Here is a 14,150-nt window from a genome sequence, read left to right as displayed (position 1 = left end):
ATGAATTAAAACTTTTATCAATATATAGTCTTTTTAAAATCTCTTGTAACAGTTTTTTTTTTTAAGATTTATTTATCTATTCCAGAGAGAGAGAGAGAGAGAGAGGAAAGGACAGAGGGAGAGGGACAGAAAGAGTCCCAAGCAGACTCCCCACTGAGTGCAGAGCCCAACGTGGGGCTTGATCTCACAATTCTGAGATCATGACCTGAGTCAAAATCAAGAATCAGGTGCTTAACTGACTGAGCCACCTAGGGACCCCCTCTTGTTACAGTTTTTGACTTAAAGTCGATTCTGTCTGATATTAGTATAAGCTACTCAGCTCTCTCTTATTTGTTATTTGTGGGGAATGTCTTTTCCCATCATTTCACTTTTAACACCTTTTGTCTTTGGATCAAAAGTGAGTCTCTTACAGTCAACATATAGTTGAATTGTGGTTTTTTTTTTAAATCCATTCTACAATCTTTATCATTTGATCCATTTACATTTAATCCATTTTATATTTAAAATAATTACTGATAATGAAGAACTTACTTTTGTTGTTTTAATATTTGACTTTTATGAGTTTTATGCCTTTGTGTTGTTTGTTTCTTGGGGATAGTTTTTAGTAATTTCATTTGTTAATGAGTATACTTTTGTGTTTTTTCATGCTTCATAAAATTTTTTGAGAACTGTATGTTTTGAATATTATGATGCGGTAATTCTAGAATTTTTTTCTTCTTAACATTTGTTTTCGTTTCTAGCTGTTCACTGTAGCTGTAGTTTTATTTAGTGACTTTTATAAATAATTTTTATAATGTCTATATTTTTCATCCTATGTGGTCTCTGAAGCCCTTGTCTCTTTAGCTTATATTTAGCCACTGTTTTGACAGACATTTCTTTGAACACAGGAATGAACAAGAAAGAGAGAAGAAGAGGTGGGGTAGGAGGAATTAAAAAAAAAATTCTTCCATGTTTTGTAGATTGGCTCTGCACTGGGTTACCCCTTTCAACATTTAGACCATTTACAACTCTGCCTTGCCCTTCACTTTCCGCTTGGACTAATTCTAGACACCAGTCAGTTGAAAACTTAGTATTTTTTCAAGTGTTTTTAGTCATGAGTCCTGCCTTAGGCATGTGCATGGCTTTCTAAATCCCCTATATATGAGGAATGTATAGATTTTCCAAATTTTCTTCACAGGTTTTCGTTACTTAATTGTACTGCTTCAACTGTAATCTTTTGCCCTAGACAGCTGCAAGTGGTTCATTTGTCTTAAGATTTTTCCTCCTTGAGTGAATTCTTAGTTGGACAAAACAAAGACAAGTGCCTCACCTTGGTCCTTTAGGAAGCTCCCAGACAGAACAGACAAACATATTCTTTGTTAATAAGCCAAATCTGCTCATTCTAAAACAAGGAGCCAGAGGTCCACCTTGGGGACAGGTTGCTGTCCTCAAGACGCCACTTAGCTAGGAGGAGAATGGGGAAAGAATGAATAAAAATGTCACAAATTTTTCTTACCTTCTGTAACTTTTTTCTTGACTTAGAGTTAATTACTATTTTCCAGAGTTCTGGCAAATTTAATACTGACAGTTTTTGCATGATTATTTTTGATGCTTCTGTGGAGAGATGGGCACCTACTGTGCCATTTTCAGTGACATCACATATTTGGCACTGTTGTTAACATATGTGAAATATTTAACTTTGATAATAACAATATGCTATTATATAAGAACACTACAAGTTTAACTGATTTAGAGCTAAACTGAGCATAGTAAAATACTGAATGCAGTGGACATAAACACCTATCTGCAGTCCTTCCATATCTGATTTTTTTTGGTCTCTGGAATGGCCAGCAATTCAGTGGTAATTTACTTTCCTTTATTGTAGACTGGTAACACACCAAAAGCAAATTTATTCCTTAAAATTTTTTTCCTCTATAGGTTAAGTATGGGGGAAGTTTTTAATTAAATCAAACATATTTCACTTGTTATACAGTCCATCAGGTGTAGTAAACATTTGAAGATGATATAAACAGCCAAATATCATTTAACACAAATAACAATGATAATAATTTAAATACTTGATTTTTTAGAGGACTTCACTAAGTGAATTATATGATGGTGAAGATGATAATGTTGTATTAGCATTTAAACAACCAAAGTGAAGCATTCAAGACAAAAGTTTGGGAAAAAAAAAAGACATTGATGTTGTTAATCTTTACCTAAGCACTGTGATCCTGGAAAATAGAAATGATCCAGAAATGTTCCCGCCCATTTGTATTTCAGAAAATGGCTTAAAACCTAGAACAATTCTTTCTCTTATGACTCAGACAAGACTTGCTGATGTTCCCCAGTTTACCAATAATAGTCCTCAACACACCCATCAAATTCCTATTCTTTGCCTCATAAATGATTAGCTGAACTGTTTTCCCCTACTGACTAATCTGGACAAAATATATAACTTGACTAAACTTTACTCAGGTTTATTCCTTCCCCATAGGTCCCTGGACTTTAATCCACCCTTTAGCTCCTGCTGAAAACTAACTGGAGGCTTTCCCAGATGAACTGAGATCCATTGTCCAATCTCAGATCAATGACTGGCAATGTTAGCCAAAGACATTCCCAGATGAATTGTCCAATTACACCACAAATTCATCCCTTCTCTCACAACTGATTTTTTTCTAGCCATGTCTATTCTTCCCTATAATGTAAAAATCCTTTTCTGGCTGGCCCTTGAGATTTACCCCTGTAAATCTCACAGTCAGAACACCCTCTTTGTGGCAGTAGTCCCTCTTTCCCTAGTGCAGCTCTTCCTTCCACTTACTGCAATATCTTTTTGAATAAAATCCCTTTCTGTATAAGTCCAGATTTGTTTTTGATTTGTTTTGATTTGATGACACCATGCCTTACCAAAGAAATAAAAGGTATTACCTAGCAAAAGTATAAATTTTAGAATTTATTGAACTACTTACACAAAAATGTCCTAGTAAGGAAACATTTCATTTAAATATCTAAATTCTCAGTAGGAATTCTAACATTTTTCTTGTATTAAAACTCTTATCTAAAAAAAAATCTGAAAGAATAGCTATGCTAAATATCTCAAATAATTACTACTTTTGACTAAAATATTAAAGTTTTTTAAAAGATAAAAATCAAAGCCAATTTAAGATGATGTGACATCATATGTCACAGCAGTAAGTTCAAACCTCGAAAGTGATTTCAGAAGTCTAATTATTCTTAAATGTTTTCATGTTGTTCCCAGTCACTGTGTTCTAAATGTCCAATATCATTTTGCATGTAAGAAAACAGGTTCTGAATACAGCTTTCACTTCTCCTGAGACTGGTGAAGACAGATCTACAAGGACTGGATTATAAGCTATTGAAAAAGAACTCTCCATGTGGAACAGAGCACTACCATCAACTTTGCCAGGTCATCTAGATTTATTGCATGTGTCCTCATTTTCCTTGCTTGACTTCATTTACTGCTGCTTCCTGTGATCTTGGGTTTTGTGTTTTCCCTTGCATATATTGGGAGCCCTCTCTTGTGGATTCATCCATATCTGTTTCTGCTTTTAGTCTTAGCTAGTTTGTAGCATCAGTCTAGAATCTCTCCCAAACCTACTTCAATGTTTTTCCTTTGCTGTTCCTAATTTACTGAATTTTCAGACACATAAGGAGCCAGCCTTTACTGATGGTACAAAGCACATAATAGCTTCTAAATGGCTTTGATGTTGATGTTAAGCAGGGAAGACAAAAGCAATGAGCAATGACTTTTCTGACACTGACTGGCAAATACTGGGTTGGTTAGGCATTCGTATTAAAAAAAAAAAAAAAGTTAGGTAGGGATAAACTGCCTTTATTAGAATGGTTGTCAAATACAGCCACCAGCCACACACACATCTACATTCACACACAGACCCATACACCCATTTTTACACCCAGGTCTCTTACATATCAAAGCCTGACAAGGATCTGTATGACTGCACTTTGCTGTTTTATGTCTTCATTTTCTTTTAAATGGACACAGCTTTAGTTGTTAACTTTAACTTTATTGCATTTGTACAAAAATCTTGAAAATTTCTCTAAGGGGGTTGGCCCCACACCATGTTTTCCTCTCCCCAACCATGCTAAGGACAGGTATAAGCAGATTTTCTTGTAGGCAACTGACAGTTTGCATTTAGATAAAATATATTTCAATGAAATTATTTTTATTATTCCATTATTTTATTATTCCATTTAGTAAACTGCTGATTTGGGTGATAAGTACATATCCACTGTCATATATTTTATCAATAGATTTTTCTTTGGCTTAGAATGATTTTAAAGATAGAAGAGAAAATTGATTCTATAATTTAGCTATAATGTTTCTAACAAGGCAAACTTCTCACAAACTCTTTATTTAGACAGGTCTGTAAATAGGAATGCTGTGTCCTCTGCCTCCTTCTTTTGACTCAGTAGTCTTCAGCATCACCAGCACAGATGGCAAGCAGAGATTTTTCATAATGCCCTGAAGCAAAATTCTGAAACAACCAAACAAAAAAACAATGTATTTGAAATAAAATGTTATAGTATTTCTAAAAAGAAGCATGGTTCCTCTGAATTACAACGAGAAAGATCCATGGGCCATTACCGTTTCCAAAACTGTTCACTCTTTTCATCTAAAAATTCAATATGTTCTGAGAACTATTCCCACTGGAAGTTATTGGAAAATAATAGCATGGTTATAGTCAATAGAATAGGGTTTATATAAAGTGGATTGAACCCTAATGTGTGTTTATGAAAAGAATAACTCACCGTAGAATTAAATCTCAACTTTAAAAGAGGTGTACTAATATTGTTGTTATAAATCAGCTTAGAGTCTGGAGGGCAAATTGACAATACGCCTCCAAAGACTTAAAAGCATTTACACTCACCAATGCAGTAATTCTACTCCAAGAAATGTATCCTAAGGAAATAATGATCTATTATTGATGAGCACAAAAATTTACACTAAAAAATATAGACAACATTATGCATAATAGTGAAAAAGTAAAAATCAATATTTAAAATTTGGGATATTTATGTATTTTCTAACTTATACAGTGGAATACCATGATTCAGTAAAAGTATTCCTTTTTGTAGTAAAGCATATTAATTTTACATATATTTTTAAAAACATAGCACCTACAACATTTCATTACTGATTGTGGTGAAGAATAAGGGCAATTTTTACCTCCTTTTTATGATCTTCTATAGTTTCTAAGTTTTTTAAAACAATAAGAGTAAGAAATAAAAGGGTTTATAAAAACTATGTTAAAAATCAACTATCATATTAATGTTCTCTTACAAAAGTCATGCAATTATAATTCACTGTTTTAAATGCATTTAGTAAAGTTATATTAATTACATGTAGACTTTGAGGTGGCTTGGTTAATTGAAGTATACATGTTAGAATCCACTTATTCATTTAGAAAATGAGTTATGACATTTCTCAATGAGAAATGTTCATCGCCGCTTAAAGTTTAGGGTTTTCAAGATAGGTGCAAGGGCAGTTTTATCAAAATAAAGGAATAAAATGTCTCTTAACGCCTGCAATGTCTTTTTTGGAGTGACTTTGGTTATGCAAGGGCTTACAGGGTCTTCTGTTATTTTTATGGTCTTTTGGTCCTTAGGTTGTCAAGTTGCTTCTGGATCACTTTTAATAAACTAAAAAGCGATTTTATGCAATTGAAAATTTCAGTGTAAAGCAATGTGAACAGGTAATAGCACTCAGCTACATGCAACGTATAAGGTAAGATATATTATCAGGGCCTTGTGCTTGGTTTAATACTCTGGTGATGCCATCCCCAAATTCTTTATAATTATTTGAATGAGAGGTGAAATATTTTAATTTTAGATTGGGTGCCAAAAATTACATGTGTAGCCCTGTATATCCTAATAATTCTTTGCTAAGTTTTATCAAAATCCAGACTAAAGCTTAGACATATTAGAATGGACAAATTTGTTTGTTTACTTCAGAATCATTGCTGCTTTGCCCTTCAACAGCTAAAGGGGTGCATAGAATTTTACATAACTATCAAAGTTAAATTCCTGCACGTTACCAGTTTATGAGATTCCACTGGCTGCCCTGCCTTCTATGACAATATGAGAAGAGAACTGAACTGATCTAAGAAGCCTTTTCACAATTAGTGCGGCCTTATTGTAAATTGTACCTTTCCTGATACTGATCATGCTCAAAATTTAACTCACAAAGCCCAATTACACAATTAAAGGAAGAATACTTTACATGACTCCATCAACAATTTTTGTTTGAAACACATAAAAAATTCCCTTACTGAGATGAAGGGCGTTCCTCAGTTAGCCCTTGTTGATGCACTAAATACTGTCCAATGGACTAAAGTAGATCATCTTGTCAGAATAGTTAACTTTTTAGTTAACTTCTAACACAAGGTTACTTAAAGCTCTCATATCAGTTTTAAAAATGATAATGAACACAAATCACATGTAGGAGATTTACTTTGATGTCATGAAACAGCGATTTTCCATATCTCTCTTTGTATCGTTTCCTGATGGTCATCAGATCTATTTCACTTCTGGCGATTAGAATCCTGATTACAGTTTTATTATGGAAACCGAAGTCCTAAAAGATACAGAAAAGGAGAGAAAAAAATTGGAAAACGGTACCTTAAAGTTAATCTATCTAATATAGACTCAACCTCTTTTCTGTGGCTGTTTATTCATGCTGTACTCCTCAAACACTGGCATGATGATCGGGGGAGTGCCCAAGTCAGACTCCCATATCCTCCGAGACTTCGCCTTCTCTCATACGTGTACACACAGTGAAGTATCCTACCTGTTTGACTTCTTTCCTTTGCTTTATTTATTTATTTTGTTGAAGTAGAATTGACATACTTTTGCCTATTAGTTCCAGAGGTACGTCATAGTGATTCTGTATTTTTATACATTACAAAATGTTTCCCATCAATCTAATTTTTCACCATACAGTTTTTTGCCTTACAGTTATTGCATTCCCTAAACTGTATGTTAAATCAGAGGGAGTTATTTATCTTATAACTGGAAGTTTGTACCTCTGAATTCCCATTAGCTATATCACCTGTTTCCCCACCCCTCTCCCTTGGTGGCCAGCAATTTGTTTCTTGTATCTGTGAATCTGTTTCTGTTTTGTTTATTCATCTGTTTTGTTTTTTAGATTCTACACATAAATGAAATAATATGGTATTTGTCTTTCTCTGACTTATTTAACTTAGCATAATACCCTCTAGGTCCATCCATGTTGTTGCAAATGGGAAGATTTCATTCTTTTTAATGGCTGAGTAATATTCCTGTGTCTGTGTGCATGCGTGTGTGTGTGTGTGAAACATTCTTTATTGATGGAAACATAGGTTATTTCTTGGCTATTGTACATAATACCACAATGAACATAAGGTCACTTATATCTCTTCAAATTGGTGTTTTTATTTTCTTTGAATAAATACTCAGAAGTAGAATAGCTGAATGGGATGGTAGTTCTATTTTTAAGTTTTTCAGGAAACTCAATACTGTTTTCCATATTGGCTGCACCAATATACATTCACACCAACTCTGTATGAGGATTCTCTTTTCTCCACATTCTTTCCAACTCATGTTATTTTTTGTCTTTTTGATAATAGCCAATCTGGCAGGTGCAAGGTGATATCTCATTGTGGTTTTGATGTGTATTTCCCTGATGATTAGAGATATTGAGCATCTTTTCAGTTGGCCATCTGTCTATTGCTTGTAGTGGAACTGCTGGAGTGGTGTGGGTCAGGGGCCTAGGGCATGCTGGGGCTGCGCTAGCAGGCCAGGTAGAGCATCTGGACCCTGTTTCTGTCTCTGCTATCAAGGTGGAGGAGAAATGTGAAAATTGGTACTTGTTCACACCTCTGACCCTGGAGAAACTTCCAACAGTTCCTCACCCATGTGGTGGATGTTTTACGGTTAATGAATGAATTTCCTTTACTTACAGTATATTTGCCCTTTATACTGCTGTTTCATCGCTATGCCCAGTGATCTGGTTCATAGTGATCTGTGCACAGGCACCTCAGTGATATCCCTCCTTACTATAGGTCTATGTGTAGAGGTGACTCTGTCTCCAACTCTCCTATCCTTCTCTGTGTGGACCCTTCATTATTTGTTGTGCAGAAGCTGCTCAGTTTTCAGTTCTTCTTCAGGAGGAATTGCATATGTAGGTGTAGATTTGGTGTGTTGGTGGGAGGAAGTGAGTTCAGGATCTTCCACATTAGCATTCGGACCCCTTCCTATTTTACTTCTTAAATGTCCCGTAATATCTATTTTCATTGTCACTACCTTGATTCTGGCCCTTATCATTTCACCCTGATTCTGCAGTAGTTCCTTCCTTTTACCACCTGGCCAACCTTCACATTCTCTCCTTCCTGATTCTGCAATAGTTCCTTCCTTTGAGCCTGGTCCACCTTCACACTGTCTCCCTCACACTGCATTATAAAATACAAATCTGATCATTTGCTCTTTCTAGGTAAAAATTCTAGACCAGGGAGGGAGGGGGTTTCGAATTATGTTAGAGGAACATTGATATGTTTGAGTGACACAGCAATTACATTTTTATTTTACAGTCTATTACTAAAAATTGTAAAAATAAAAATTCCAGGTATTTGAAATATTTTTGGATGTAAACGCAAATACTGAAAAATAAAAAATCGATTCCTGTATACTAGCTCCAGAAAGAATATTGCTTTATAAACCAAGTTCAATTTGTCTTTTCAAATGGAATAATGGGGACATCCAGTGGCCAAGAAGCATAATGTATATATGTGTGTAGAGATACACGTGTGTGTGTGTGTGTGTGTGTGTGTGTGTATAGGCATAATAAAATTTTTGATGTCTGAATGTTTTGGGTATAGACCTCTAAGCAATCTTTTCATAATTTGAGGTAAATAAAGTATTTACCCAGGTTTCCATATTTAAATTGTGTATCATTCACTTAGAATGCACCAGAGAAAAATACCTGCAGTTTTCTTTGCTTAGGGGTAGTGTAAACAGCTTTGACCAATATTTTACATTTAAGGTCATCATATGTCAAAAATTAAATTATTTGAATATACAATCCTCCTCTTTACCTCTAAACCAGTTGTAAGTACATGCATTTTCATTTTTGCATTGAAACACACACAGAAATAATTTTTATTTATTATTAGAATAAGTAGCCCTCAACTTGGACAGATTTGGAATCAAACTAATTATGCTTATTTCCTCATGGTCATTCACAAGTGAAACTTCATTTTTTTTTTTTTTTTTTTTTTGGAGAAGGACACTGTTTAAATAATTCTATAGCATTGCCCAATACATTATTTAAATATTTTTAAAAAATCAAGTCAATTTTTTTTCTGCTTGGAAATAGAATAAAATAGAAACAGAGAGCTGTGAACATAGGATACATGTGTTCTGAGGATACGTAGGTTGGTTCTTGTAGGTAAATAAAAAATACTCTTTACAAAAGATATATAATAGAAATATTCTTAAATATTATCATATTATCCCAGCTTGCTAGCTACTTTTAATAAGTTGGTCTGTAAAAACAACTTTGAGGATAAAACAGACTTTTAAAACTACTGACTTTTAAAAAATTAATTTTCACAGAGTTTTTTTGAGATATGATATATGTATAATGATTTGTATCAGAACTTTTCTTTCTCTAAAAATGTGTTATGCACATTATGGATAAAATATGCATTGTCTCATGCATTTAAATGTTTGTTTCTTTGAAGATAAATGCACCAAAGGAAGTGTGATTGACTGTCACACTAAATATGAACAACACTTTCATTTAATTACAAAATAGATTATTATTGTCTAGCCATCTCTTCTTAAAGTACTTTCTAAAATAACACTTCAAGTTTAAAAATAACCACTGGCATTATTTCATGTTTTTTTTTTTTTTAATTTCAGAAATGTAGCAATTTCTTACTAAGGGTTTATAATGTTTTGACATTTCCTGCTTGATACTATATGTTTTGTGCTTGAGTTATGTGTGAAGTAGGGGTCTTTGGCAAAATACAAAAAGCTTTTGGATTTACTAGCTTCTTCATATGCTAAGAAGTGCTAAACCACCTGGGGGAGATAGATCCCATGGAGTGTTACGTCTCAAGTAACTCAATTTGACACAGAAAGCAGAGCATTATTTATTTGGTGTTCTCATTTTGGTGTATAATACATTTTTTCCCCACTTGAGCATATTTTGTTTGAAACAAATATATTTGTATACAAGTTCAAAAATGTTTAAATAATAAAAGTAAACCTAGTGCTTTGAGAAAGTAAACATGATTATCTGGGAAAATTTTAAAAATATGTGGGTCATACTTACATGGATTGCACTATATAGTCTATAAGCAAAATAGGCTGGTTTATCTCGAATACAGAGAACTAGGAAAAATCAGAAAAAAAAAAAAAAGAAAATTTGAGAGTGACAACATATATTTTTTTCTGAATTTGGGAAACAATGAAAACACTTCTTTTTTTACTGTTAAAATCCTAGGAGAGTGAAACTTTTTGAGTCCTATGTGGGAAACCTCATTGTACATTGTAGTAAAATTTCAATATTTAAAATAGTGGTAAAACCATAACCTATAGAAACATGTAAAGCAACAATATTATAATAACTCATTCAGGTTTTCATTTAGTCTATGTCTTTTTCTTGGAGATCTCTTAGTTCTTTCACAGTGTCTAGTGAAGAAAAATGTGTCCCTTTTACCTGAAAATTAAATAAAGCTTCAAAGAGATCCAGGCTGTCACCACTATTATAGATTTTTATCATTATAAAACTCAATATACAATTGATTCATTTTCCCAAACACTATTTTTAGTCCCTCACAGACTTGTGAATAGATCTGAGGTTTTTCTCTCTTCTTTTTAAAGATTTTTTAATTTATTTGAGAGAGAGGAAAGACGGAGACTGAGAGTGGGTGGGGAGTAGGAGAGAGAAAGTGAATTTCAAGCAGACTCCCCACTAGGACTGAATCTCCATGGGACTGAATCTCCAACCCTAAGATCATGACCTGAGCCAAAACCAAGAGTCGCATGCTCAACCAGTTGAACATCTCAGGCATCCCAAATCTGAGATCTCTTAAAAACAAATAAACAAACAAACAAACAAAACTCTGGATGGGTCATAAGGGGACTGGAGTAGTGTTAGGAGTCATCTAATCAAAACCATTATGACATTAGAACCATTTAGAGCCTAGTGAACAGTTGTCCTTTATGGAGGTCATTTGATGATTACTGACAATTCAATAATGTTTATTTGAATAAGTAAATAAATTAATAAAAAAATGAGTAACATATGTGAGGCTATAACTTTTGGGCAAAATAAAGTCATCACAACAGTTGTTTTTTCTACAGTTCAAATGATAATTTTAGGTTTTAAGACCATGCCTTCATCTTTTACATTTATTTGTAACTGTGAACTTCATAGAACACTCTTGAGTCTCTGCTAGAATGTGGACACTTTCAGGAGAAAGAGCTTTTGTTGTTGCTTTACTGTTCCATTTGCACAGCCTAAATCAATGGCCACAATAGTGGATGACTCAATAAATGAATAAATGAATGAATCAGTTAAATTATTTTTTGCTGTTTCTCATGTCCACTATTTCCTCTTACCTACTGCTTTGTTTGTGGTTTGGTATATAGTGGAAAGAGAACAATCTTGGAATTCAAATGACATGGGTTCTAGTCATAACTTTGTTGCTCATTAGTTGATGGACTTTGAAGTAGTCAATTAGCCTCCTTGGCCTTGTTAAATGAGTTGCAGTGTGATATGTTATTAAACTATTTTCATACTCATATATTATATAGTATTTTAAGGATTTCATAGACCCCACCAAACCTTTTTAATGGAACCCTAGCTTGAAACTCCTTTAGAAGCTAAGATATAAAAATTATGTTTCTTGCCATCTCAAATGCCCATGTATGTTTGTGCCATTCTAGGAATGGAAAATCATAATATACATTTATTCAACAAATTTAAGTGTTTACTTGATGTGTGTTCTTTATGGGGACATTTCACAAAGACGTTTTGTTTGTAGTTCCTACAATGTATGCTGTCAAGTCACAGCACAGAACAAGGTACAGCATAGTGTTTTCATAGTAGTTGTTATGGAAAACTGCCACTGTTTTCCTCTCTATGGGAAGATATCTTTTCTTAGAAAAGAGATGGAAGTATGTCCCTTTCACAATAGCCTGGAGAAATCACTATTGAGTAACAACTTGGTAAATTTTTGTTTATGGTAGAACTTACTCCTAAAGGCAATATATTAAAGATGATGACAAAAAGACTCTTCCACTTGGAGAAAAGGAAGCCAAATTTCTAGCATTTATCTGCTTTTTAACAAGGGAATGGAAATCAGTACATATAAATGAATTCAAAGGTGTGAGATCCCAGTTACCTGAGAGAGTGAGATTTCAATGTTTCCCAGTATGAAAGTTGAACCAGCTATTAGGGAAGGGTATTTGTTCATTCAAGTTATCAAGTTGCCAGTTTAGTGCATTGTATGAGTAGCTAATGTGCTTTTCCTCTATAGAGTTAACATCTTCACTAAATAATTAAATTCAGGGAAAGTAACTCAATGAAGAGCAAAGTCATGCATGTTTAATTCAATCAGAGCTAATCAGCACTTATTGTGGAATCCAAGGTCTGCTGTACACCAAATAAATCATTACTTACCAATTGCAACTAGCAACTCTTGGAAGTATCCATCATAGCATTCATTAATGGCATCTACTATGTCTTGCCCAGAAATATTTTGAAATTCCTGGAAAACTTCAACAAATTGATATAATTAAAAGGATATTTTGTACATATTATGATTTTAAAATATAAATATTGTAAATTTAAAATATAAATATTGGTTAGCTTGTTACACATAATGAAAGTAAAGTATAGGGGTACAGGTTGAGTTGGAGTAGGCTATCTTTCACAATTTTTATAGTGTTTTATATATGTAGAAAAAAATAAAACAATTTTTTTAACTAAAAGAAACAGAAAAGTATAGAAGCCAAAGAATATACAAGCTAATATGAGTGTACCTCTAAGACAAATATGATGGCTTCACATAAATCATGACATTAATGATAATCTCCTTGACTTGTAATGAACTAGTTAAACCATGATTACTATATTCTCTTCAAGAAAACATCTAATATGCCTAATAGAAAATAGCTAATTTATTTGGGTAAGTTCTCCATCAGAAATAGAGATGATTTTGAAAGATTCAATATTTAAAGTTTATATAATTCAATTTTTGGAAAAAATAAAATTATAAGAAAAAATCATTCCTTAGTAATGTCATTAGATAAGACATTCTGTATAAATATAATTCAAAATAAGTACCTTTGTGATCACTGACTTTCCTCTATATGTAACATTTCCCTTTTTTCCCCTTCTAGTTAACTATTTGCTTTCTATTAAACTATCCGTTAAGTAGCTAAAAAGAAACCTGATTAATAATTACCAAGCCACAGTTGTTGATAGCTTTTGTTGCACAGGATCATTTGCAGCATGGTTTTGTGTTCTCCTGTCTTCTGCTGACAGGCTTCCCACAGGACCTGAAACATCATATTGCTAGGAAGTAGCCCCATAACCACCACAGACCATTTTAACAAAGGTTTTTCATAGTCACTTTGAGATCTGGTTCTAGTTACCATTGCATCCTGAGCAGCCATAGCAGGGTCTGTATATCCTTCCTCTCTGGTTCCCTGTAAAATAAGCACAGGTTTTCCCTTGTCAATTTTCTTAATTAACAACCCATATAGGATTATTGGGACAAAAATCTTTGAATTACCAAAAACATTGGTAATTTCTTAAAAAATTCTATCATTATTTGAAATTAGTCTACATTTGTTGAATATTATATGGAACATAGGCCCTTTTTTAAAAATGTGGGTTTAATTTTTTCTTTGCACCAGTGGTAATCTTTCAAAGGCATTGAAGTGTTTTTACTCTTATGTCTCTCTGTGCAGTGTCTTCTTCCCATCAAACTGGGCATCACTACTACCACTGGTAGTACTATTGGATTTAACGTTGTTGGAGTGAAAATGCAGAGAGAAAGAATGAGTTAATATTCAGTCTCTACCTTGTCAAATAGGATACATGCAACAAAATAATAATGAAATCCAGATTTTGTGGA

At 33.5% G+C, this 14,150-nt stretch overlaps 1 protein-coding gene across 1 annotated transcript in view; it reads right to left on the bottom strand.

The window, feature by feature from the left end:
• Positions 1-2,151: 2,151 nt before the first annotated feature.
• ANXA10 (annexin A10) overlaps positions 2,152-14,150 on the bottom strand; it is a 117,871-nt gene continuing 105,872 nt past the window's right edge. Inside the window, exons 7-12 of the mRNA XM_082727292.1 lie at positions 13,666-13,719; positions 13,476-13,569; positions 12,689-12,784; positions 10,334-10,392; positions 6,473-6,595; positions 2,152-4,496 (exon numbers count right to left, since the gene is read on the bottom strand). Coding sequence (XP_082583418.1) covers positions 4,428-4,496; positions 6,473-6,595; positions 10,334-10,392; positions 12,689-12,784; positions 13,476-13,569; positions 13,666-13,719 — 495 coding nt within the window. The 3' untranslated portion in view covers positions 2,152-4,427. The remainder of the gene's footprint in view (positions 4,497-6,472; positions 6,596-10,333; positions 10,393-12,688; positions 12,785-13,475; positions 13,570-13,665; positions 13,720-14,150) is intronic.

Source organism: Mustela nivalis (assembly GCF_964662115.1).
Source record: "Mustela nivalis genome assembly, chromosome: 4".
In the NCBI taxonomy this organism is placed as follows: domain Eukaryota; kingdom Metazoa; phylum Chordata; class Mammalia; order Carnivora; family Mustelidae; genus Mustela; species Mustela nivalis.
The sequence above is the reverse complement of the archived record's forward strand: the minus strand, read 5'-3'. Positions and strand labels throughout refer to the sequence as shown.